The sequence below is a fragment of the Otolemur garnettii genome, unplaced genomic scaffold, assembly GCF_000181295.1.
Source record: "Otolemur garnettii isolate 467f Iridium unplaced genomic scaffold, OtoGar3 scaffold00324, whole genome shotgun sequence".
NCBI lineage: Eukaryota > Metazoa > Chordata > Mammalia > Primates > Galagidae > Otolemur > Otolemur garnettii.
The window spans coordinates 185488-210334 of record NW_003852719.1 but is presented as its reverse complement, the minus strand read 5'-3'; the positions used below and the strand labels follow the sequence as shown (position 1 = coordinate 210334).

General features: G+C 42.8%; 1 protein-coding gene across 2 annotated transcripts in view; it reads left to right on the top strand.

The window, feature by feature from the left end:
* PALLD (palladin, cytoskeletal associated protein) overlaps nt 1-24847 on the top strand; it is a 240054-nt gene that overhangs the window by 200973 nt on the left and 14234 nt on the right. The window contains exons 10-13 of one of the 2 annotated variants that reach the window (XM_003803530.2): nt 15552-15687; nt 20329-20427; nt 22438-22488; nt 23548-23769. In XM_003803530.2, the coding sequence (XP_003803578.1) occupies nt 15552-15687; nt 20329-20427; nt 22438-22488; nt 23548-23769 (508 nt within the window). Of the gene's footprint in view, nt 1-1694; nt 2232-15551; nt 15688-20328; nt 20428-22437; nt 22489-23547; nt 23770-24847 lie in introns of both variants that reach the window. The other variant, XM_012813870.2, reaches the window with a different exon arrangement.

The window sequence follows — 24847 nt, the reverse complement described above, 5'->3', positions numbered from 1 at the left end:
CGCCACCTTAGGTGAATGTGGCTGGCGCCTTAGCCGCTTGAGCCACAGGCGCCGAGCCAACAAATCTTTCTAAAAAAGACTCAAGTCATGTGTGGATAAAGCTCCTAAGGTAGTGTTGGGTGTGCAGTAGGTGCTTGACGGTAGTGACTCGGGTCACTTCTCCTTTGAACCTGCTGGAGTAATTGTGTTCAGTTCTGGCTTTGTTTGGAAAATGAGTGGAGTTTGTGAAAGACTCAGAATGAATTAAAGATCAAAGAATGGAGCTTTGTAAAGAAACCTGTGTCGTTTTGCATATTGTGTACATGCTAAACACATCTGTACGCATTCCCAAGCAGTGGTTAATTTTAATTTTGTTTTAACATTCTCTTGTCTATGGTACTTTATAGATGACTACAAAGAGATGACTGAATTGGAAAATAAATTGAATTCTAAGCTCGGCGCCTGTAGCTCAACAGCTAGGGTGCCTGCCACATACACCAGAGCTGGCAGGTTCGAATCTAGCCTAGGCCTGCCAAACAACAATGACAACTACAACCAAAAAAATAGCCAGGGGTTGTGGTGGGTACCTGTAGTCCCAGCTACTTGGGAGGCTGAGGCAAGAGAATCACTGAAGCCTGAGAATTTGAGGTTGCTATGAGCTGTGATGCCATGGTACTGTACCCAGAGCGACATGGTGAGACTATTACACAGAAATCAAGTCAGATGCTTTAGGGTTCAAAATTAACATGTTTCTGTTGTCCCCTCCCTCCCCCCCCAGTCTCTACATGTTCTATTGCTCACCCTGCACTGAACTACTGAAAATTAAATTGCTTTTGCTCATTAAACACCTGGTGTTAAAGGTAGATGTCACTTGTTGGCTTGTGTTTGAGATAATAGCACACAGTATTCGTGTGTATTAGGCTTATGTAAATAATTGGCGATTCAGGGTCTGTTTCCAAAAATTGGCTACAAATGAGAGAACGGAGAATTCACATCGGAAAGTTTTTTTCTTCATACTTCTGGCTCTGCTGAAGTACAACATAGCTCCTAATAGACAAAATTTCTGTCATGATGTGTAAACTGGTTTGTATCATTTTCAGTAAAATATAAATCAGATATTGAGAAAGCCAGTCATACCTAATCAGTTTAGTATTTTTTTTTTTGAGACAGAGCTTCAAGCGGTCCCCTTGGGTAGAGTGCTGTGGCATCACAGCTCACAGCAACCTCCAACTCCTGGGCTCAAGTGAGTTTCCTGCCTCAGCCTCCCAAGTAGCTGGGACCACAGGTGCCTGCCACAATGCCTGGCTATTTTTTGGTTGCAGCTGGCATTGTTGTTTGGTGGGCCTGGGCTGGATTCGAACCTGCCACCTTAGGTGTATGTGGCTGGCGCCTTAGCCATTTGAGCCACAGGCACCGAGCCATCAGTTTAGTATTTTGCTCAAAATTAACCTGTGACCTCGTGACTTGTAGTAACTCAGGCTGGCCCAATGGGTCGTAATCATAGAATTAATCTTCGGGCTCATGAATTGCACCGGTGTACTTTGCCACACAACAGGTGGTGGTCACAGAATTAATCTGTGGGTTCATGACTTGCCCTGGTGTACTCAGGCCAGCCCAACAGGTCATGGTCACAGGCAGCCTCCCCACCCAGAGTGGTTCTTTTGGTTCTCCCTCCCAGGTATCACCATTCTCTGTCTTTCTTTCTCTTTCCCCAGGGACCCTCTGAAGCTCCAGCACCTACAGGCTCAGATCCGCCTAGAGCAAGAGGCCTCCACCGCATACCTGCCAGAGCCCATGAGCGCACTGGCCCCACACCACACCCCAGCCATGCAGCCCTCGGGCGCCTTCAACTATGCACGCCCCAAGCAGTTCATTGTGGCGCAGAACCTGGGGTCCCCGGCTGGCCCTGGCTCCCCAGCATCCAGCCCAGGCTCCTCCGGCCTTCCGTCACCGCTCTCTCCGCAGCCCCGGCCCTTTGGCCGCGCATCAGAGTTGCCCTGGAGCCCACGGGGCCCATCCCCATCGCCTCCACCACCACCACCCCCGGCCCTCAGCCCCACTGCCGCCTTCCCAGGGCCTGATGTGTTCCCACCACCGCCACCCCCGTTGCCCAGCCCTGGCCTGGCCCTGCACAGAGCTCCACATGATGCCCGGCCCAGCCCGACACCTGCTGCCATCCTGCGTGCCCTGTTGCCCATGCCACCACTACCCTCAGTCAACGCCTTGGGGCTGCCCAGGGCCGTCACCCCCGTGTGAGTGACCCTGACCCTTACCCAACCAACACAGGGTCCCCTCAGTATCCACAACTGAGAAATAGGCCCTTGAGCCTGTACCTCAGAGGCCCTTGGGACACTAGCATTTTCTGACCTTCATCTCTTAAATTCTGATCACAGCAGCTTCCCCAATATTGAGATCTCAGAATCCGCCTTTTAGCGAACCCCACTGAACAGTTTATGTCACTTCCTTTGAAGCTACATTCCAAAGAGGTATCCTCCTCCTCTCCGAGGGTCTGCCTGGGGTGTTGCTGTCACCAGAAGGAGGTTTGAATCCCTATTTGTCTAATTTCCAAAATCCATCTCTTACCACCAAAATATGAATCTCGGTACCCATAGCAGAATACCATGGAATGGAGGAAGGTAAGTTCTGTGTAAATAATCTGTCCTGATCAGTTCTCACGTACAATTTGATCGAAGATTTGGATCTTCAGAGGATCTGGATAGTCATGCCTTTTACCATCTTGAGTAGAAATAGTGGCTTATTCTGATCTCTGACTTTGAAACTCTTCCCAAGATAAACAGTTTGAAGGGCTTTCCACCTGCTCCTGGTTCCCAGCAATCAGAGTTACTCATTTTATAGACTCATATTCTATAATCATGAACACAAGAGTCTGTTAGTTCCTGCTATTTCTTAAAAACTAACAAGGAGTGGGGGGCGGGTCCTGCTGATTTTGTGGCTATGGAAGATGTACCCCAAGACACTTAAGTGCTGTGACATCAAGAGTGAGTGGCCACACCAGCCTGCAGGTTTTTAGGTTGGAGCCAGCCCAGTAAGCCATCATTATGTGGTGACATTTTCCTCTTAAAGGACTTTTCCTGTTGCTAAGTCACACACACTTGCGGAATTCATTCTTTGATACATGTCTCTATTAAAATATTCTTTTCCCCAGCATACTGTGAGACCAGGAATTAAAAACTAAAATGTTGCTATTAATCCATCAAAATAATCCAAATAATTTGCCAAAGATTGAGCATCCCTGTCAGTTCTTCCAGGACTGAAGGGCATTCTCCAACTTGAAAATATTGTCAAATTTGTATTTTCAAGTCCACTTACAAGTGTTATTTCCTTAGCTAGATGGTCTTGCCTCATATGTAGAGGCAGAGTCCCAACTGGTAGGGCTCAGTGAAGTAGAAGTTGATTAGATTTTTTCACTTTTTTTTTATTATTAAATCATAACTGTATACATTAATGCATTTATGGGATACAGTGTGCTGATTTTATATACAATTTGGAATGCTTACATCAAACTGGCTAACATAGCCTTCACCTCACTTATTGTGTTAAGACATTTATACTCTACACTTAATAAATTTGACATGTACCCTTGTAATATGCACCATAGCTGTGGTCCCACGGATTACCCTCCCTCCAACCTCCCGCTCCCTCCATCCAACCTCCCTCCTTCCTTCTGCTCCCCCTCCTCTTCCCTCCTTTATCCTGGGCTATAGTTGTGTTTTATCTTTCATATGAAAGTGTGGGTGATTATATATTGGTTTCATAATAGTACTGAGTACATTGGATACTTTTTCTTCCATTCTTGGGATACTTTACTAAGAAGAGTATGTTCCAGCTCCATCCATGTACACGTAAAAGAGGTAAAGTCTCCCATCTTTTTCTAAGGCTGCATAATATTTTATGGTATACATATACTACAATTTATTAATCCATTCATGAGTCAGTGGGCACTTGGACTTCTTCCAGGACTTGGCAATTATGAATTGAACTGCAATAAATATTCTGGTGCGAATATCCTTGTTGTAAAGTAATTTTTGGTCTTCTGGATATACACCTAGTAGAGGAATTGCAGGATCTAATGGCAGGTCTACTTTTAGGTTTCTAAGTGTTCTGCAAACTTTTTTCCAAAAGGAACATATTAGCTTGCATTCTCATCAGCCTTACAGAAGTGTTCCCTTTTCTCCACATCCACAACATCTGTAGTTTTGGGATTTTGTTATGTGAGCTAATCTTACTGGAGTTAGATATATCTCAAAGTGGTTTTGATTTGCATTTCTCTGATGATTAAAGATGATGAGCATTTTTTCATGTGTCTGTTAGGCCATGTGCCTGTCTTCTTCAGAGAAGCTTCTGTTTAGTTCTCTTGCCCACAGTGAAGCGGGATCACTTGTTCTTTTCTTATTAATAACTTAGAGTTCTCTATGGATTCTTGTTATCAAACCTTTGTCAGAACCATAACCTGCAAATATCTTCTCCCATTGTGAGGGCTGTCTGCTTGCTTTACTTATTGTGTTCTTGGCTATGCAGAAGCTTTTTAGTTTGATCAGATCCCAGTAATGTATTTTTGGTGTTGCTTCAGTTGCCCAGGGGGTCCTCCCCCGTAAAGTATTCTCCCAGGCCAATTTCTCCAAGTGTTTTCCCTGCACTCTCTCCAAGTATCTTTATAGTTTCATATCTTAAGTTCCATAGCTTCTATCCAGCAAGAGTCAATTTTTGTTAATGGTGAAAGGTGTGGGTCCAGTTTCAGTCTTCTACAAGTCACCACCCAGCACCATTTGTTAAATAAGGAATCTTTTCCCCTATTTGTTTTTGATAGACTTATCAAAGATCAAATGAGGATAAGTGTCTGGGTTTATCTTTCATTTCTCTAGTCTGTTCCATACATCTACCTCTCTATTTTTGTGCCCAGTACCATGCTGCTTTGATCACTGTAGAATTATAGTCTGAAGTCTGGTAGCATGATTCCTCCTGATTTGTTTTTATTTCTGAGTAATGTCTTGGCTATTCAAGTTTTTTCCTGATTCCATACAAAATGAAGTACTATTTTTTCCAGATCTTTAAAGTATGACAGTGGTGCTTTAATAGGGACTGCATTAAATTTGTACATTGCTTTGGGTAGTATGAACATTTTAACAATGTTGATTCTTTCCAGCCACAAGCATGGTATGTTTTTCCATTTGTTAATATCTTCAACTATTTCTTTTCTCAGAGTTTCATAGTTCTCTTTATAGAGATCATTCACACCCTTTGTTAGGTAAATTCCCAAATATTTCATCTTCTTTGGCACTACTGTAAAAGAAACAGAGTCCTTGACTGTTTTTTTCAGCTTGACTACTGTTGGTATATAGAAAACATACTGATTGTGAGTATTGATTTTGTATCCTGAGACACTGCTGTATTCCCTGATCACTTCTAAGAGTTTTATAGTTGAGTCCCTGGGGTTCTTCAGGTATAAAATCATATCATCTGCAAAGAGTAAGAGTTTGATCTCCTCTGACTCTATCTGGATACCCTTGATTGCCTTCTCTTGCCTGATTGCGATGGCTAAACCTTCTATTACAATGTTAAATAGCAGGGGAGACAATGGGCATCCTTGCCTGGTTCCTGATCTGAGTGGAAATGTTTTCAATTTTATTCCATTCAATATGATATTGGCTGTGGGTTTGCTGTAGATAGCCTCTGTCAGTTTAAGAAATGTCCCTTCTGGCTCGGTGCCTGTGGCTCAAGCGGCTAAGGCGCCAGCCACATGCACCTAAGGTGGCAGGTTCGAATCCAGCCCGGGCCCGCCAAACAACAATGACGGCTGCGACCAAAAAAATAGCCAGGCGTTGTGGCGGGTGCCTGTGGTCCCAGCTACTTGGGAGGCTGAGGCAGGAGACTCGCTTGAGCCCAGGAGTTGGAGGTTGCTATGAGCTGGGATGCCACGGCACTCTACTCAGGGGGACAGCTTGAGGCTCCTGTCTCAGAAAACGAAAAAGAAAAGAAAAAGAAATGTCCCTTCTATACCCATTTTCTTAAGTGTTCTGATCATGAAAGGATGCTGGATATTGTCAGAAGCTTTTTCTGCATCAGTCAAAGAATCATATAGTCTTTGCTTTTTGTTTATGCAATGTATTATATTTATAGATTTATGTATGTTGAACCAACCTTAAGATCCTGGAATAAAACGCACTTGGTCGTGGTAAATAATTTGTTTGATGTGTTGCTGGATTCTGTTAGCTAGGATCTTAATTTTGTGTCAGTATTCTTTAGAGATATTGGTCTGTAATTTTCTTACATTGTTGGGTCTTTTCCGTTTGGGGATCAGGGTGATATTTGCTTTGCAGAATGTGTTGGGAAGTTTCTATGTTTTGGAAAAGGTTATGTAATATAGATACTATTTCCTTTTTAAAGGTTTGATAGAATTCTGATGTGCAGCCATCTGATTCTGGACTTTTCTTTTTTTGGATGATTGCATATAGTTAATGCTATTTCAGTACTTGATAAAGGTCTATTGAACATTTCCACTTCTTTCTGCCTGAGTCTAGGAAGGTGGTGTGCTTCCATGTATTGGTGTATTTCCTCCAGATTTTCATATTTCTGAGAATAGAGTTTTTTATAGTATTCATTACAGACTTTTTGAATTTTTAAAGTGTCATTATTTCACATTTATTATCATTTCTGATTGATGATATTAGGGATTCTACTTCTCTGTTTCTGCTTGGGTTAGCCAAAAGTTTATCAATTTTGTTAATCTTCGAAAATCCAACTTTTGGATTTGTTGATCTTTTGATTGATTCGTTTTCAATTTCATTTAATTCTGCCCTAATTTTGGTTATTTATTTTCTTATGCTGGGTTTTGTTTTGTTTTTGAGACAGAGCCTCAAGCTGTACCCTTGGGTAGAGTGCTGTGGCATCACATCTCACAGCAACCTCCAACTCATGGGCTCAAGCGAATCTCCTGCCTCTGCCTCCCAAGTAGCTGGGACCACAGGCGCCCACCACAACGCCTGGCTATTTTTTGATTGCAGCGGTCATTGTTTGGCGGCCCAGGCTGGATTCAAACCACCTTAGGTGTATGTGGCTGGCGCCTTAGCCACTTGAGCCACAGGTGCCAAGCCACTTCTGCTGGTTTGGAGTTGGAATGAAGACCTTTTCCATTTCTCTTGAGGAAGGCTTGCAGTGCTACAAATTTCCCTCTTAGGACTGCCTTTGCAGTATCCCACAGCTTCTCATAATTCGTGTCTTCATTGTCGTTTTCTTCCCAAAACGTGGTAATTTCTTTCTTAATCTCATCTATGACCCAGCTATCATTAGCATAAGGTTAGTTTCCATGTCTTTGAGTATGAAGATTATTGTTGTTGTTCAGTTCAACTTTTGTTCTGTGGTAGTCCAAAAAAATGCAAGGAGTAATTTCTGTTCTTTTGAATTTACTGAGGATAGACTTGTGACCTAAGATGTGATTAATTTTGGAGGATGTTCCATGGGCTGATGAGAAGAATATATATTCAGTTTTGTTAGGAAGGAATATTCTGTAGATGTCTGTTACGTCCATTTGTTGTAGGGTCAAGTTTAAGTCCAATATTTCTTTGTTTAGTTTATTCTTGGAGTATCTATCCAACACTGACAAAGGCATGTTAAAATCTCCAACTATTATGGTACAGGAAGATATCAAATTATTCATGACTGTTAGGGCCTCCTTTGTAAATTGAGGAGCATTCTGGTTGGGCACACAAATGTTAATAATTGAAATCTCTTCAGGTTGAATGTTTCCCTTGACAAACATGAAGTGACCATTCTTATCTTTCCTTACCTTTGTTGGTTTAAAGACTATTATAGATTCTATTGTATCTGCAAATAAAATTGCACTCCTTGCTTTTTTCTGATTTCCGTTTGCCTGAATTATAGATGTCCATCTCTTCACCTGAGTCTATTCTTACCCTTTAAGGTAAGATGAGATTCTTATATGCAGCATATATCTGGTCTGAGTTTGTGAGGTACAATCAACCAACCTGTACCTCTTTAGAGGACAATTTAAACCATTCACATTAATTGAGAGAATTGATAAGCGTGGTAGTGTTTTGGGTGTCATGTTTTTTGAATGTCCAGTGGACATTTTTAATCCTTTTACCATTGTGGAAGTTGGGTTTTGTTCAAAAATTTCTGAGTGAATTTACTTTGGTCATAGAGCATTGTGCTGGTCATTGTGGAGAATAAATCTGAGAATATCCTGGAGAGCTGGTTTAGTTACAGCAAATTTCTTCAACATGTGTGTATCATTAAAGTATTTGATTTCTCCTTCACAAATGAAACTCAGTTTAGCTGGATACAGGATCCTGGGCCAAAAGTTATTTTGTTTTAGGAGATTGAAGGTCAATGATTATCCTCTTCTGGCTTGAAAAGTTTCAGCGAAGAGATCTGCAGTTGTTCTAATATTCTTCCCCTTGTAGGTTATGATTTTCTTATCTGGCTGCTTGCAGAATTTTCTCCTTCTCCTTTTCTCCTTTGACAAAGTTAATTACAATGTGTCTAGGAGATGCTTTATTTGGATTGAGTCATGCTGGGGTTCTGAAACTGCTATCTGAATTTCAGTATCTCTTGCCATGCTTGGTGAGTTCTTCTCCATTGTATCTTGGAGTAGAGCATTAATGCCTTTAGGACCATCCTCTTCTCCTTCAGGAATTCCTATAAGGTGAATGTTTGCTCTTTTGGAGTGGTCCCAGAACTCTTTCAGGGAATGATCCATTTTTGCTCTCCACTTCTCTGCATCTTTGAGCATTGTCTTTATCTTCAATGTCAGAGATCCTTTCTTCTGCCTGCTCCATTCTGTGACTGAGGGATTCTACTGTATTTCTCAGTTCTTTGATGGCTGCAATTTCTTGCCTCGTTGTGTCTAAATCTTTGGAAATTTTGTCTTTGAATTCTTTGATTTCTTGGGACTTTTGAATTATTCCTTGAATTTCTAATTCCAACTTCCATTCTATTAATCTTATTTGCTATCCATATTCTGAACTCGATTTCTGATATCTCAGCCACTTGTTTATGAATGTTTTGCCTGCCCAGCAAAAGAGTTAGTCCATGGGGCCTGGTGCCTCCTTCCCCACCTTGCACCTCTGCCACACCCAGTCTCTGGCAACTTCATGGGGCTGTAGCCCAGTTCCCTCCAATGAGCAAATGCGTCAGGGATTTGTACCTGCCAGAATCAAAAGGGAGTCAGTGCCTCCTTGACCAGGCCACCACACTGTGCCACCATCTGGTAGGAGGAGCTGAAGCCTGACTCCCTCTGGTGTGCAATGGAAACGGGGGAGTGTTCCACCTGAGTATGTTCTAAGCCAGAGGTTACAATGCAGCAAATGCTTTTCTCCCTCAGAGATCACACCTCTGCCCCAGCCACATTGTTCCTCTGGTACCCCAGCAGGGCGAGGTCTGGCTCCTCTGGCAGTCCACAGAATTGGGGAGGTGTCTCTCCAAAATTTGGTCCCAGTGGGATTGCTCTACTATCACTGCTGCTGTGTGCCAGGTGCCTCGGCATGGGTTCCTGTGCCTCTGATCTCTGCTGATAGGCACTTTCACAGAGCCAGGCCAGTCACCCTCTCCTCTGCACCTCTCTCCACTTCTACTGCAGTCATAATTTCAGTGCAGCTGTGCTACTGCAGCCCGTGCAATGCCCAGCCCTAGCAAGGAACCACAGACACTCGAGTCTACAAGGAGTGGGCTTCTAGACCACCAGGCAAGGGGAGAAGGGTGGACTAGGAGTTCAGAATGGCAGGGAAAGTATTTTATGCCAGAAAAGGGGATGGCCAGGCTCACAACAGGGTCTCTCTGGAGAAGGAGTCCCATCTGCCAGCAACTCTCCAATGAGGTGAGACAAGAGGTCTTCTGTTCACTGCTCTCTTGTAGAAATCACACAGCAAGCCACTTTCTTGGGAGAGGGGATGGACTTTCATCCTCGTTGGGATGGGTTTTGTATCTGAAATTTGCTTCCTTGAGTCGCAGCTTGCCTCAGTAGGAATGCCGTGCAGTTATCAATCTTCTCTCTCAGCTCAGCTCTCAACCTTCAGCTTTATTGGATTCTTTCTGGCCACCATCTATCCCTCTAGAGGGGAGCTTCTATTGAAAGCTGGCTCCAGTTGGCCATCTTCCCCCCTCCTTCAGCTTTTCACTGGTTTTACTAATGTCTTTAATTCCTGATATTTCTGTTTTCTTAATCATCAGTTGCATACTTGCTGTTTTACTCTGTGTGTGTAATGTTGTTTGAATCTGGAGAGAGGAGGTTAAAATTAGCGTTCCTAAGCAGTCTGTGGAGACAGAGTTCTAGATGGCAGAGGTCAAGGAAGGGGCAAAAGCCATGTATGCCAGTGCAAAGTCACGAAGCCAGGGAGGCACAGATGGTGCCACGTGTAGCTGGTGTGCAGGAGCCGGTCTCTTGCAGTATGGAGATGTCTGCACACGCAGCTCCTCTTATGCTTTGTCCTTCCACATTGACTGTGTCACTGGTAGACAAGGCATTACCCAGCTCAAGCTGCTGACAGACACTAATGTTAAGTCAACCAAATCTGTCAGATGGAGGAAGCAAGAACATACCTTAGAGAGAAATCTGTACTTTTACAAAGTTAATGTAACGTGCTCTGCTCACTGCTGCTGGAGTGTGACAGCTTTCCTTGCTGAAGGGTCTGTTACTCCATATGGTATGGTATGTGGGGGCACTAAGAATCCAGAAGGTCCCCAGGCAGTGCTTCTGTCCCTGCTGGTCTTACCAGAGGGGGCCTATGCTGAAGGGTGAGTTAGTTCAGGTTCATTCCTGAGAACCAGGCTGACCCTGTATCTTTTGCCCACCATCACATTCTTAGGGTCTGTGCTCACAGGGAGTGCCACATGGCCTCAGTGCTATAATGTTTTGGACTCTTAATTGCCTCTTCTATATAAGGAGGGCTCTGGTTTGAAATGTTGCCTTGTGTTTGTCACAAGTGAGAGCCTTTGTCAATAAGAGTTTCTGCAAAAGTGTATGAATGAGACCATTTATCCCGGAGGCCCTCAGCTCTTTACAGATGTCATCTCATTGTCCCACTCTTTCTCCTGGATAGAAAATAGGTGGGTGGGGACATCCAAGAGGTGAAGGGGTTTCCTAAGGGTTCTGGAATAAGCCTGAGCACAGACAAAATTGTGTGACTGCACCTCAGGTGTGGTACCTCTGTTGATTGCTAATAAATCGATGTCTAATGTTTCTTGATTAAAGAAAACTATTGCAGAAGCAACAAAATCAGAGTCCCTTGAAAAGGAAAAGTTTGGGCTCAGCGCCTGTGGCTCAGGTGGCTAAGGCGCCAGCCACATACACCTAAGGTGGCGGGTTTGAATCCAGCCCGGGCCCGCCAAACAACGATGACAGCTGCAACCAAAAAAAAATAGCCAGGCATTGTGGCGGGCGCCTGTGGTCCCAGCTACTTGGGAGGCTGAGGCAGGAGACTCGCTTGAGTCCAGGAGTTGGAGGTTGCTGTGAGCTGTGGTGCCACGGCACTCTGCCCAGGGGGATAGCTTGAGGCTCTGTCTCAGAAAAAGAAAAGGGAAAGTGTAATAAATTTAGTCATAATTTTTAACTCTTGATGCAGGGCATTTTAGACAGTTTTCAAGTCAATGTAGTGGTTAGATAGTAACTAGTGAAAATCCCACAGATGAAACATGCATTGGACTTGACAAGACCACATTCCATCTCTCTCCTGTTTGCCAGGACACACACAGATGGGGACTTTTCCTTTTCTTTAAAACAGAGACCTGAGTGTGGAGGCATTCCAGGTATGGTTATGGGTACATTAGGGTCCAGTATCTGTAGGGGCTTCCACAAAAGGTTCTGCCTGGTCCCAGGCAAGTATTTCCCAGCACGTCAGCAGGAGGGCCCACATGTGCCCTGACTGGGCGAGGGTTCTGTCCTGTGTCTGCCCTGGGACAGAACAGACTCAGACCTACTGGGCCCTGGGTGCTTGGTGCCAAGTAGTACTGAGTGAATATAGCTACAGCCTATGGTTATTTTCTTTTTCAGAGAACCCAAATATGAAGAGAATTTAATATTAGAATAAAGTTACCTATTTTCCTTTATAAATATGAGCTTAAGGTACCCAGTTTTGTTTTACTTAACTGCTTTGACTTCACAGTAAAATTCAGTTAGAACAGGTGTACGGAAACTCAGGCTTGTATATCTTGGGCTCTTTCATATATTAAGGGACCTCTGACATTCTTGACTATGAGAGATACCTAAATGCCAAGCCGTTAATGAGTTTGCTCATTCTCAGAATTTGTGGTTTGTTATCCTCAGATTTCACTGGATGTGAGAGGAGGTGGCTCAGAGGACTTTAGGAGTTAGACAGATTCTGATTGCTAGACACGTACCTGCCCTCTGAAGTGCTGCACTCTGGAGATTAGAGTTCCTGAAATTCACTGGGAGTGACTTACAATAGTATATCATTTGAAGGGGACTTGCACAATTATTCTGTAGCTAAAAAAAAAAAAAGAAACACCTGGGATTTGGTGGTGGTTGAAGCTGAAAGATTTTACTTTCCAGATGTTTGTGTATATGTTTAAGATGTATTTATCTCCAATCACATGAATATTATTTTAAAATACCGAGTGACTTGCTGTTAAAACCGAAGTAACAGATAAGTAGATTGCAGATAAGTGCGGTTGGGTAAGTATGTACCCACTGAAGTATAGTGTGGGAAGACTGCCTCTGAGTATAGTTTGGTGAAGAGTCTGGTTTCAGTAATGGCTGACTTTGAATAGTTTTGTTTTGTTTTTATTGAACAGATCATGGGGAAGGACATGTCTTTGTCACCACATACCTGAATTTCTTAGCGACTTCCATGACCCATAACCGTCATACCTTAAATGCCAACACAGAATTGGTTTTATAGGAAGACAGACCCAGTTGCCAGAATTTTGCCTCAAACACTTATAATTTCTTTCCTTTCCTGGCCTCTCCCCTTTTCCAAACACTCCATCTTGATTTCTGCCTTTCACCTTACATGCTAACCCTAAACCCTGTCTTCTATTTTTAGCACAATTTCCAAGAGTTTACTGAATTACATCTAGTGAGATACTTTCTGAAAGAAAGTTAAGTGTAAGAAACACTCTACTCTGGGCTCGGCACCTATAGCTCAACCGGCTAAGGCGCCAGCCACGTACACCTAAGGTGGCGGGTTCGAATCCCCAGCCCGGACCCGCCAAACAACAATGATGGCTGCAACCAAAAAATAGCCGGGCGTTGTGGCGGGCGCCTGTGGTCCCAGCTACTTGGGAGGTGGAGGCAGGAGACTCGCTTGAGCCCAGGAGTTGGAGGTTGCTGTGAGCTGTAATGCCACGGCACTCTGCCCAGGGGGACAGCTTGAGGCTCTGTCTCAAAAAAAAAAAAAAGAAACACTCTACTCTGTTCCTCCTTCCTTGGGGTTCCCAGTGTCACTCTGCTGGCCCTGCAAGGCTCATACTAGGCCTGTGCACATCAGCTCTCCCCGTCTTCTCACTGTCACTGCAGCCCCTGCTAAAGAGTGCTCCACAGGGGTCTGTCTGAGCACACTGTCAGATGTGGTCATCCCCTCACCCTAGCTTCTGCTATGTCTTTCCTTTGTCCTGTCTCCCTGCCTCTTGGTCATCTCACCATAAAATGTCATTTTTGTAAGTAATATGACCTCGTTTTATTCAACATTGTACTTCAGCACCTAGAACAAAGATGAGCACCAAAAGGGTAGTTGGGAAGGGTTATTTGCACATTCTCTGGAACTCTAGGAAGACTTCTTGGCATCTTTTTAAACTCCTCCCTCTTCTGTTGTGTTTTCCACAGCCAGTCTTAGGTCTGTGACTCACTTCCACACTGGGCATTTTCTGTTTACCTCCTAGGTCCAGTCTCACTGTGTCAGGCACGGTTCTAGGCACCTCATATGCATGAGTTCTGCAAGGTTTTCCCTATGACCCTCTGAGACCTGTGCCCTTAATACCCACATCTTACAGATGAGCAAAAGGAAACACAGTCATTATTGCCCAAGTCGCATGACTTTTACCGTAGGTGTTAAGAAAAGGATTCTCAGCTCAGTGTCTACTTTGCTGACTCTGAGCTCCTCCCTCTCTACCTGTCTATATCCTCACCCTCTTAGCCCCCTCCAGTCAAGTACATTGAGAAGTGCCATCCAGGTAAGAGGACTTTCTCTGTAGTGGACAGACAGGTATTTGACTGAGAGAACTCATCTGCCCCTGGCCTTCCCACTCCTGCCAGGAGCACGACTCTCAGCGTAGCCTGCTGCCTGTGATGCCTTCTGTCATCAGAGACTGCTTGTCCTCATGCAGCTGTGCAGCCAGGTGGTGATGTGGTAACAGTGGGAGCATGTGTGTTCCCAGGCATTTCTGTGGGACAGAATGCTACCTGCCTTTGCCTTTACCTGTCAGGTAACTTTAAAGCCTAGCTCTCTAATTCTCAGGTGTAAGCCTGTAGTCAAAAGCAGCATAGAACTTTACTTCCAAAATTGTGTAATTTTCATTTGTTCTGAGCCTGACTTTCTGCATGTGATCTGATTACATGTGCCTCAACATTTTGTCTGCAGAGGGAAGGTAGAAAATGGTCAGTACTGGACACAGATAGTACATTCATTCACTCCAGAAATATTACTTGTCTGATAATAAGCTTTGTGATGAACAAAAGAGCCACAGTGAGGGAGACACATGTTAAAAGAACACATAAGGGTGTGACAAGTGCTACAAAGATGCAAACATGGTGTGGTGACTGAAAGGTAGACTTGACTTGGTCAGGGAGGTCCTTTCCAAGGAAACCTCACGCTCGAGACTGATAACATAACCCAAAGAAAAGAGCAGGGTGGAAAGGCATGGGGCTCGGGAGCTGCACACTCAGCTGTTGTCAGGTTACCTGCTGCTAAAAACACCTGGCTACTCTGGCTCATGCTGTCAACATGTTTCAGGTTCACTGCTCCCTCAATGTCAAGATCAATTCCCAGCAAGCAAGATACAATTTAAAGTTTGATTTATTATTTATTAGATGTTACAAACACAGGATATCAGTGTCTTATTTCTTTTTTTCTTCGATGTCAAAAGTCTGGGTCATCTTACTGATAGTTAAGAAACTTGCCCAAGGGGGTGGCACCTGTGGCTCAAAGGAGTAGGGCACCAGCCCCATATACCATAGGAGGTGGTGGGTTCAAACCTGGCCTCAGCCAAAAACTACAAAAGAAAAAGAAAGAAACTTGCCCAAGGTCACAAACCTAATACACAGTAGAGTCAAATTTTAGACTGAGGTGTGATTATAAATCACATCACTTTTTCACTATACATTGATTCCTTGGCATTCATAGAGCCAGTAAGGCATACTCCCCTGAGTGTTTGAACTTTCTGTGACAACTGGGTCCATGGTGTTGTCTGGACCATGCAGCAAACTTCCACATCCCTTTCCATAACGGTGCAGCAGACATAGCATAGGACAGAGTGGGCTGGCAGGCCAACACCTTGCCCTGTGGCTCTGTCGGAACCCAGTGTGTAACCTGGATTGAGATGCCTAACAAGTGACAGTCTTGCCTTGTGCCTCTGTCCTGCAGGGGCTTTCCACAGAAGGCCAGCAGGACTGCCAGAATAGCCTCAGACGAGGAGATTCAAGGCACAAAGGATGCTGTTATTCAAGACCTGGAACGGAAACTTCGCTTCAAAGAGGACCTTCTGAACAATGGCCAACCGGTATGCAGAGATTTGGGGTCCAGTTGTGCACTTCAGAGGGCCGTGTCTTCACTCACTGAAACTTAGGTTCTTAAGCTACATACATGAAAATATTCCATTCTTATTAGCTTGAGCGCTTGAGTCTAGAGAAAAAGGAGAAAGTGAAGTGGGTCCCTTCTGTGGCTCTTCTCTGTTCCCTACTATTTGTGAAACCACCCTGGGGTAGAAGCAGAGAGGGAAAGAAGGGAGGAGGGGCACTTAAGGAGGGCTGGAAAAGGTGGGACATGGGGGGGGGGGAGGGCCAGGCTGTCTCTGTCCAGGAGCAGTGGATGGAGATAAAGTACCAAAAGAAGACTCTGGATTCTAGAGCATATATATATTGCCTCTACACAAAAAATATTTTTTTCAAGTTTTTTTTCTTAATTTCAGAATTTTATGGGAGTACAAATGTAAATTGCTCCTGTACATTTTGAGTAAAGTTGTAAGTGTGCCCTGGATGATGTACACTGTATTCCCCTACCATTGATGAGCGTTATTTCCTTATGTGCACACAAGTCTTGATTGCCTTGTTCTAATTTAATAGTGAGTATACCTGATGTTTGTTTTTCCATTCTTGTGATATTTCACTTAGAAGAATGGTCTCCAGCTCCATCCAGGTAATATAAGACATGAGCTCATCATTCTTTATGGCTGAGTAGTGCTCCCTGATGTGTGTACACCACAGTGTGTGAATTCACTTGTGTGTCAATGGGCACTTGAGTTGGTTCTGAATCTTTGTGATTGTGAATTGTGCTGTTATGGACATTCAAGTGCAGGTGTCTTTTTTATAAAATCTTTATTTTCCTTTGGGTAAATACCTACTTGTGTGAATGCTGCATTAAATGGTAGATTTTAGTTCTTTGACTGCTTTTTGGGTCTTCTATGTCTTTAAGAGTTTTTCCAACTGTTCTAGAATTCTTAGAGTTTCATGCCTTAGGTTTAACTGTTATCCATTTTGAATAAATTTTTGTGAGTGGAGAAAGGTGTGGATCCTGTTTCAGTCTTCTACGCATAACTGTCCGGTTCTCCCTGCACCATCTGTTGAACGGGGATTCTTTTCCCTAGCATGGTATATTTTTGTCTGCTTTGTCAGATGGGAGTATCTGTTCTTGTGCCAGTACCATGCTGTTTTGATTACTTTATCTTTACTAGAGAAACTATTTCTGAAGTTCAGTTCTGTTCTACCCGGTATTCTTCTAGATTCTGTATCCTTAAGAGTAATGATGCCCATTGTGTAGTCTCGTACAGTCTTCTAGTGTCAGTGTCAGCATCAGAGCAAGGTAAGTCAGGAAGAAATTAATTCTAATAATTAAGTTTTAAAACAGAATTGTGGAGGACATAAGTTGATAGGGTTAAATATATATATATATATATATGATGTTTTCTCTGTTGGACTTAACTGTTTCTCCATCAGTTTTTTTTGTTTGTTTATACTGACCCCCACATCAGAGTATTTTAAGGGCATAGGAAAAGCAAGTCTAGCAAATAAGATCCCCCATAAAGAGAGGACCCTTTTGTAGCTTTATTATGGAATTATCACCAGAAAAATTTGCCTGGCTCAGTGCCTGTGGCTCAAGCAGCTAAGGCGCCAGCCACATACACCTAAGGTGGCGGGTTCAAATCCCCAGCCCGGACCTGCCAAACAACAATGACAGCTGCAACCAAAAAATAGCCAGGCATTGTGGCGGGCACCTGTGGTCCCAGCTACTTGGGAGGCGGAGGCAGGAGACTCGCTTGAGCCCAGGAGTTGGAGGTTGCTGTGAGCAGTGAAGCCATGGCACTCTACCCAGGGGGACAGCTTGAGGCTCTGTCTCAAAAAAAAAAAAAAAGAAAGAAAGAAAAATTTGCCTGACTTATAAATAGAAGAAAAGGACCTCTTTGTATAAAATCTTCCTCTCAAACACCTTTTTCAGAGTAGGAAGTTCTCTGTGTTGATGGTGTTTTCTGGGAACTTTAATTACCAAGAGCTGACAAACAAGTATGTGAGCAAGCCGCATTTGATTGGACAGGTGGAGAATAGAGGAGGGTGTTGGATGCTGATTTTAATTATTAGAACCTCTTAATCTGACGAAGGAAAATGAAAATTCTAATGAGTTTTGAGTTACTCATTTCACCAAATATAGAAAATTTTCACAAAGGGAAAATATTTTCTCCCTGAAATAAGTGATGCGTGTGTTAAACATACATACTCTGCAAGTTTCCCTAGGCTCTGTCAACCAAAGCCTATAAAAAATTAAGATGAATACTTAGGGGAACTTTTTCAAGCCAGATACAGGCATCCTTCCAGCTTTTTTGTTTATGATTGTTTATTTAAATATTCCGTATGGAATAAGATTCTCTTGGTTTATTTAAATATTCCTTATGGAATAAGATTCTCTTGGTGAAGCTTTTATAAGCTATTGTTCAATCATATTGTGTGTATATATATTTATATGTATCTGTTATATACTTTATATATCTTTTATATATAAATATGTAATATTTATATTTATCTGCTTATCCATGAATAACGTTCACAGTAAGTTCCATGGATTCACCTTAGAGCCTAAAAGGACAAGAAAAAACAAGACTTCCCTCTTTAGAATCTGGGATTCTCAAACAACTTTTCCCTAATGTCACACATTACTCTTATTTTTGGCTCCTCTAGACAAGGGCTGTACATCCACATGGCATAGAGATGCAGAAACAAAACTTAGTAAGAAATGTAGAGTTTTAAAAAAATTGTGAAGTACATTTGTCTCCTAATGGTAGCAGGTGAAATAATAGATATAAAATTGACATTTCTGCTTAGAAGTATAGAAATGCTTCTTAAGAGAATAGGTATTTAAAATGCTCTTTGAATATTGAGTTTAGTGATTCTTTTTTAAGAGATGGAAGAAAGTAATTTAAGTCCACAGTATGCTGTACTGTGGCAGGCCATGCACACCAGACACCTGCCTTTTTCTCCTTCCCCTGCCCATTTTTTTTATTGTATTAAGACATTTATATTCTGCATGTAGTAGATTTAACATGTACCCTTGTAAAATGCACCATAGGTGTGGTCCCACAAATCACCTTCCCTCCACCCTCTCTCCACCCTTCCTCCCACCCTTTTCCCCTTCATCTTGGGCTATAGTTGGGTTATAGCTTTCATATTGGAAGTGTGGTGCTTATAAATTGGTTTCATAGTAGGGCTGAGTATATTGGATACTTTTTTTCCATTCTTGAGATACTTTACTAAAAGTATCTCATGTTCCAGCTTCATCCATGTAAACATAAAAGAGGTAATGTCTCCATCTTTTTTTAAGGCTGTAGAATAGAAATAATGGTCTTTTTTTTTTTTTTTTAATGAAGTAATTTGAACTTCAAGACTGTCATTTGGCACATTTTACTTCCCAGTTTCCCACTTGCTGAGATTGGAACCAGCAATTACTGGAAATTATAAATTTACCTAGCACATTTTTCTGATTAGAGAGTTTCCAATAGAATTTGTATCTATATTCAGAAATTTGGACGTTTATCTGAAGTAACTTCTGTGCCCTTTTTAGATTCTGCCCTACGAATTACTCTTGCTAATAAGACACTTAATAATAAAATGCCTTGGATGGGATGGTCTCTGAAAAGTTCCTCCCAGATCCCTAATCTAAGTTACTAGAGGACCAACACTCAGTCGTGGATATTACCAGACAGAAGAAAGATGTCAGTATTTCTTACATATAGGAATGGCCTAGCAAAAACAGTTGGGGCTGATTCCAAAGTGCCGGTTGCTGGTTACAAAAACCACTTTGCATGCTGGTCTGGACAGGCAGTCTGCTTCTGAGCAGAGCTGTGCATATGGTGTCAGCCTGGGCAGGTTTCCTTCTTAGTCCTATGGCTAACACAGCCACGTGCCATTGTTCTTTAGGGATCCTTACATTTGCCTCATTCATCCCCTTCACTTAGCAGTCTAGGAAATGCCTTGAGCAGTGAAGACCTCACAGCACAGAGGATAGTCACTGAGAACTGGGCTAAAACCGCCCTTAGCTAACACAAACTGAACACGTCCTGTGGGCCAGACATCATGTTAAGCGAGTGACAGAAATGTCAGTGATATGTTCTTTTTATCTTTCCCGCCCCCCCAAGTGGGGGTCGGGGGTGGGGAGGATGGGTTTGAACCCACCACCTCTGGTATACGGGGCCAGTGCCCTACCCCTTTGAGCCACAGGCGCCACCCTCGATATGTTCTTTTTATCTTTCATGTCTTCTCTTCTAGAGTATCTTCCTGCTTTTCCTGTCATTCAGCCCTCAGGCTGTTCTGAAGCCATTGGATGGCTATAAAATAGCATTTCCTTTAAATGGTTATTTTGCTATTTGCACATCTTTGATTTCCTCTATGATTTTCACGAAGGATAGGCATATGACACATATTTTCAGTGTGGCTTCTGCCTGGTTGCTTATTGCTCACTTTAAATTGGTGCTGTATCAATTGGTGGCTGAGGTGGGGATGGGAGGCCTGCTTTCCCACACTGTTTCTGACAATGGGAAGCCCATAGATAGCCTCAGAAAATACCAAAACTTACTCTGTTTTTATTCTTTTTCATAAGGTATATGTATTTGTGATTTTTTTCCCTCTAATTTTGTATTTTGGTGACTTATTTTGTCTAGAGGTTAACATATGAAGAAAGAATGGCTCGACGACTGTTGGGTGCTGACAGTGCAACGGTCTTCAACATCCAGGAGCCTGAAGAGGAGCCAGCTAATCAGGTACATGTTGCTCTGAGCTGCTTTGAAGAGTAACAATGGTTTTATCTCCTTCCCCATACTTCTCATGGACATGATTCTTAGGATCAATTCTCTGGAAAGTGGAAAGGAAGTCACAGAAAATTGTACTAATATCAATCAACCTCATAACTGATATTTAAGGAACACAAAGTCTACTGATGTTAAGTCATTGATAGAATCATTTCCATCAGTGATAACTGTTCTTTTTATCTTCTTCTTTATCAGTTTATTCTACTTTAGTGTATCTTTCTGTTTTTTCCTGTCCCATACTTTGATGCAAAATAGTTTTGTGTGGAGAAACACATTTTCAGTGACTTCACGAGTTAGTATATATTCCCTGTTACAGGTGAACAGCATGGGGTGAGCAGCACCAACCCCCTGCACAGTTTAAAATCTACATACAACTGTTGACTCCCCTAAAAGTTAACTACTAATAGCCTAATGTTAACCGAGGCCTTACCACTAACAGCTGATTAACACATATTTTGTATATATCTTATTTTGTTGTATACTTTATGTATTATAATAAGGTGCTTTTCGTAAAAAATAAAAAACATATTTACTATTCATTAAGTGGAAATGGCTCATCATTAAAGGTCTTCATCCTCCTCAGCTTCATATTGAGTAGGTGGAGGAGGAAAAGGGATTGGTTGATCTTGCTGCTGTAAGTGTGGCCAAAATCCACTTAGAAGGGTACCCTCATGGTTCAGACCCATTTTCTTCAAGGGTCAGCTGTGTATTTTTTTTTTTTTTTTAAGATGGAGCCTTAAGCTATCCCCCTGGGTGGAGTGCCATGGTGTCACAACCTCCAACTCCTGGGCTCAAGCGAGTCTCCCGCCTCAGCCTCCCAAGTAGCTGGGACCACAGGTGCCTGCCACAACGCCTGGCCATTTTTTGGTTGCAGCCGTCATTGTTGTTTGGCGGGCCCGGGCTGGGGATTCGAACCCGCCACCTTAGGTGTATGTGGCTGGCGCCTTAGCTGCTTGAGCCACAGGCGCTGAGCCCAGCTGTGTATTTTTAATACCTAGTCAAAGTATCTAGTACAATATCTTCTGTGTACAGAAAAGACTGTCTTTACCTTCTTTCATATGTACAGATGCTCCTTGACTTAGGATGAGGTTGTGTCCTGATAAAATCCATCTTAACTTGAAAGTACTGTAAGTTGAAAGTAAATTTAACACCCCTGTTCTACCGGCCTTCTCAGCCCAGCCTGCCTTAATGTGCTCAGAACACTGACATTAGCTTGCAATTGGACAGAATTATCTTACATAAAGCCTATTTATAATAACATGCTGACTATCATGGAATTTATACTACTGTACTGAAAGTGAAAGACAGAATGGTCATGTGAGTGCCTACAGCACAGTTTCTGCTGATGTGTCGCACCACTGTAAAGTCAGATGGTATCTGCAGTTGTAAATCACTGATCAACAAAAGATCTAAAATGTTCTTTGTTCCCCAGCTGCCACTAAAAAAGTCACTTCATGCATTTGATGTAAGCTGCTTTTATTTGGAGTGTCCAGATGCAGTATCAAAGCTAAAAGAAAGTTTTAAAACAAGTTTAAAGGATCAAGTAAACTCTTTCTCACATCTGTTGACATCCTTCAAAATCTGAAAGTTTTTCTGTGCTAAATGTTGCTGCTACAAAAGTTTCACTTAAAACTAGAAATCTGGCTCAGCGCCTGTGGCTCAAGTGGCTAAGGCGCCAGCCACATACACCTAAGGTGGCGAGTTCGAATCCAGCCCGGACCCGCCAAACAACAATGATGGCTGCAACCAAAAAATAGCCAGGCATTGTGGTGGGCGCCTGTGGTCCCAGCTACTTGAGAGGTGGAGACAGGAGACTCGCTTGAGCCCAGGAGTAGCCCAGGGGGATAGCTTGAGGCTCTGTCTCAAACAATAAATAAATAAATAAATAAAAATAAAACTAGAAATCTTGCTGGATTCTTATTTCTATTATTGGTCTTTACTGCTTTTTTTCTCCTATTACAGGAAATTGGGTCTCCTCATGCTTCTGTAGGGAATCCTCTGGATGGTCAAAAGGTCATGCCTTTCTCCTCTTTTGTTGCTGTGTCTGTTCTCTCCACTTGTATCTGTCTTTACTGCCATAAATGCTATGACTAGTATCTGTTTTTGTTGAATATCAGATGAACAAAATTATTGCAATATGATTTTTTTGACATTTATTTACAAACTTGAATTTAATGTGTCATTAATACATAGTCTGCCCTTTAAGTCATGAAATAATTTTCATTTGTTATACCTTTCTGAGAGAAAAGTAGTTGTGATTAATTTGATAATAATTAGACCAAACAACTGTATGGCGTTATTTTTTGTAGTTTTACCATGGTATTTCTTCCTTTAAACACAAAATTTTTTTTAAGAGTTCAATAACTTTTAAATATAGTTAAACTAACTTGTCTTCATTCTACTTTGTAGGAAAAAAGAAAACAACACCCTGTAGGATTAACTTTAATCACACATAAGATGCTGACACACTCTTTAACCAAAATTTTGCCTGGATTGTCCGCTGTACTTTTCCTTCTAAACCTAGTGGGTTCCCTGAGTTCAGGAGGCCCTGTGAGGCACAGGGATGTTAGAGATTGGACAGAGTGCCATTTTTTCCTTAAAATTCTGTGTAATATGCAGCTGTTTGCCACATGTGTACTGTTAGCTGTCAGGAGAGATGCCCCACCCTCCATCAGCTTTCATCGTACAGAAAGACATCACTGCTCCATTGTGTAACACTTTATTTTTATGAACAGTTTAGGAAAACACAGCATTTGTGTTTGCCTTTTTCTGTCCTTGTCCCTCTTTCTCCTGCCCCAAGAGAAGAAGAAAAAAACTTGATCTTTTGGAGTTTTTCCCTTCTTTTCTTTTTCTTGGATAATAGGTTTAGAAGATAGCTACTCACCTCCAGATGTTTTTATTTCAAATAAAATTAAACTGGGCGCAGACTGTGTTTCTGAGCTCCATGTTAGTAATGTATCTGTCTCCTTGGTGCCTTACAGGGAGGGTGAGGTGCACAGAATCCACCAGGCAGAACGGCAGCAGGGGACATGCTATGTTGGGAAGCGTCACTCACACTCTCTCTTCCTCTAGGAGTACAAAGTCTCCAGCTGTGAGCAAAGGCTCATCAGCGAGATCGAGTACCGGCTGGAGAGGTCTCCTGTGCAAGAGTCAGGAGAGGAAGTGCCCTTTGTGGATGTCCCTGTGGACAAGAGGGTGGCCCCGATCTTTGAGATGAAGCTGAAACATTACAAGATCTTTGAGGGGATGCCAGTGACTTTCACCTGTAAAGTGTCTGGGAATCCAACGCCAAATGTGAGCTGACAATAAAATAGTTGGCTTTTTAAGAGTTGTTTTCTGAGGAAGAGGCTAGCTTCCAAAAGACAGTACGTGTGGTGGGAGGAAAAGACACAGACCACCTCTCTTGGGTACCTGAAGGTCAGGGTTACCCTCAGGAGCCATCAGAAACCAGAGGGATGTGGGGAGTGGAGAACAAAAGGGACCCCTGTATTATTTACTCCTCACTGTAACTCCCTAATTGCAAATGACCTCACTGAGTTCTGTGTGGTTAATTAACTTTGCCATAGTACAAGAGCTGGTGAGTGGCCAGGCTTGGATGTGGACCCCATGCTCTGTACACACCAAGTGACTGCTGGTTGTATGTAGTAAACTTTAAACCCTACTGTACAAAACCAAGGCTTCCTGTGTGTACAGAGGAAGTAAGCAATCACAGCTGCTGTTTGGAAGGTGATGGGAGCACCAGCCATGGGAGCATGTGCAAGTGCTGGGCACAGGGCGCCGCTCCTTAGAGAGAAGACTAGAATTAACTTCACTAGCCCAGCAAAGCAATAAACTTCCCTAGAACTTGAGTGAAAAAGATAAAAAGGGCAAGAAATTGAAACCCCCAAATTACACTATGACATATGGAACCAAAAATGCAGAAATTAATACGAAAGGATGATTACAACCCTTAGAAGCAAGCACTATCCTGTGCATGGGTGCAGCTCAAGGTGTTTCCCACTCCCCCAGAGTAGAAAGAAGGAAATTGTGCTGAACATTAGTCCAATAAAGACTGACAGGCCAGGTGAGGACAGTCAACAGAGCCAGGAGCAGGGAAACAGAGGGCAAGCACTGCACCATATTGGACGTACTAAAGAGGCTCTAAAATAACTACTTAAAGTAATTGAAACTACTTATGAAGGGATAGAAACTATAATGAGAGAACAGGACAGCCCCCCCCCCCAGAATGCAGATTTTTAAAACAAGCACATAGAGGCTCAGCGCCTGTGGCTCAAGTGGCTAAGGCACCAGCCACATACACCTAAGGTGGCAGGTTCGAATCCCCAGCCCGGGCCTGCCAAACAACAATGATGGCTGCAACCAAAAAATGGCC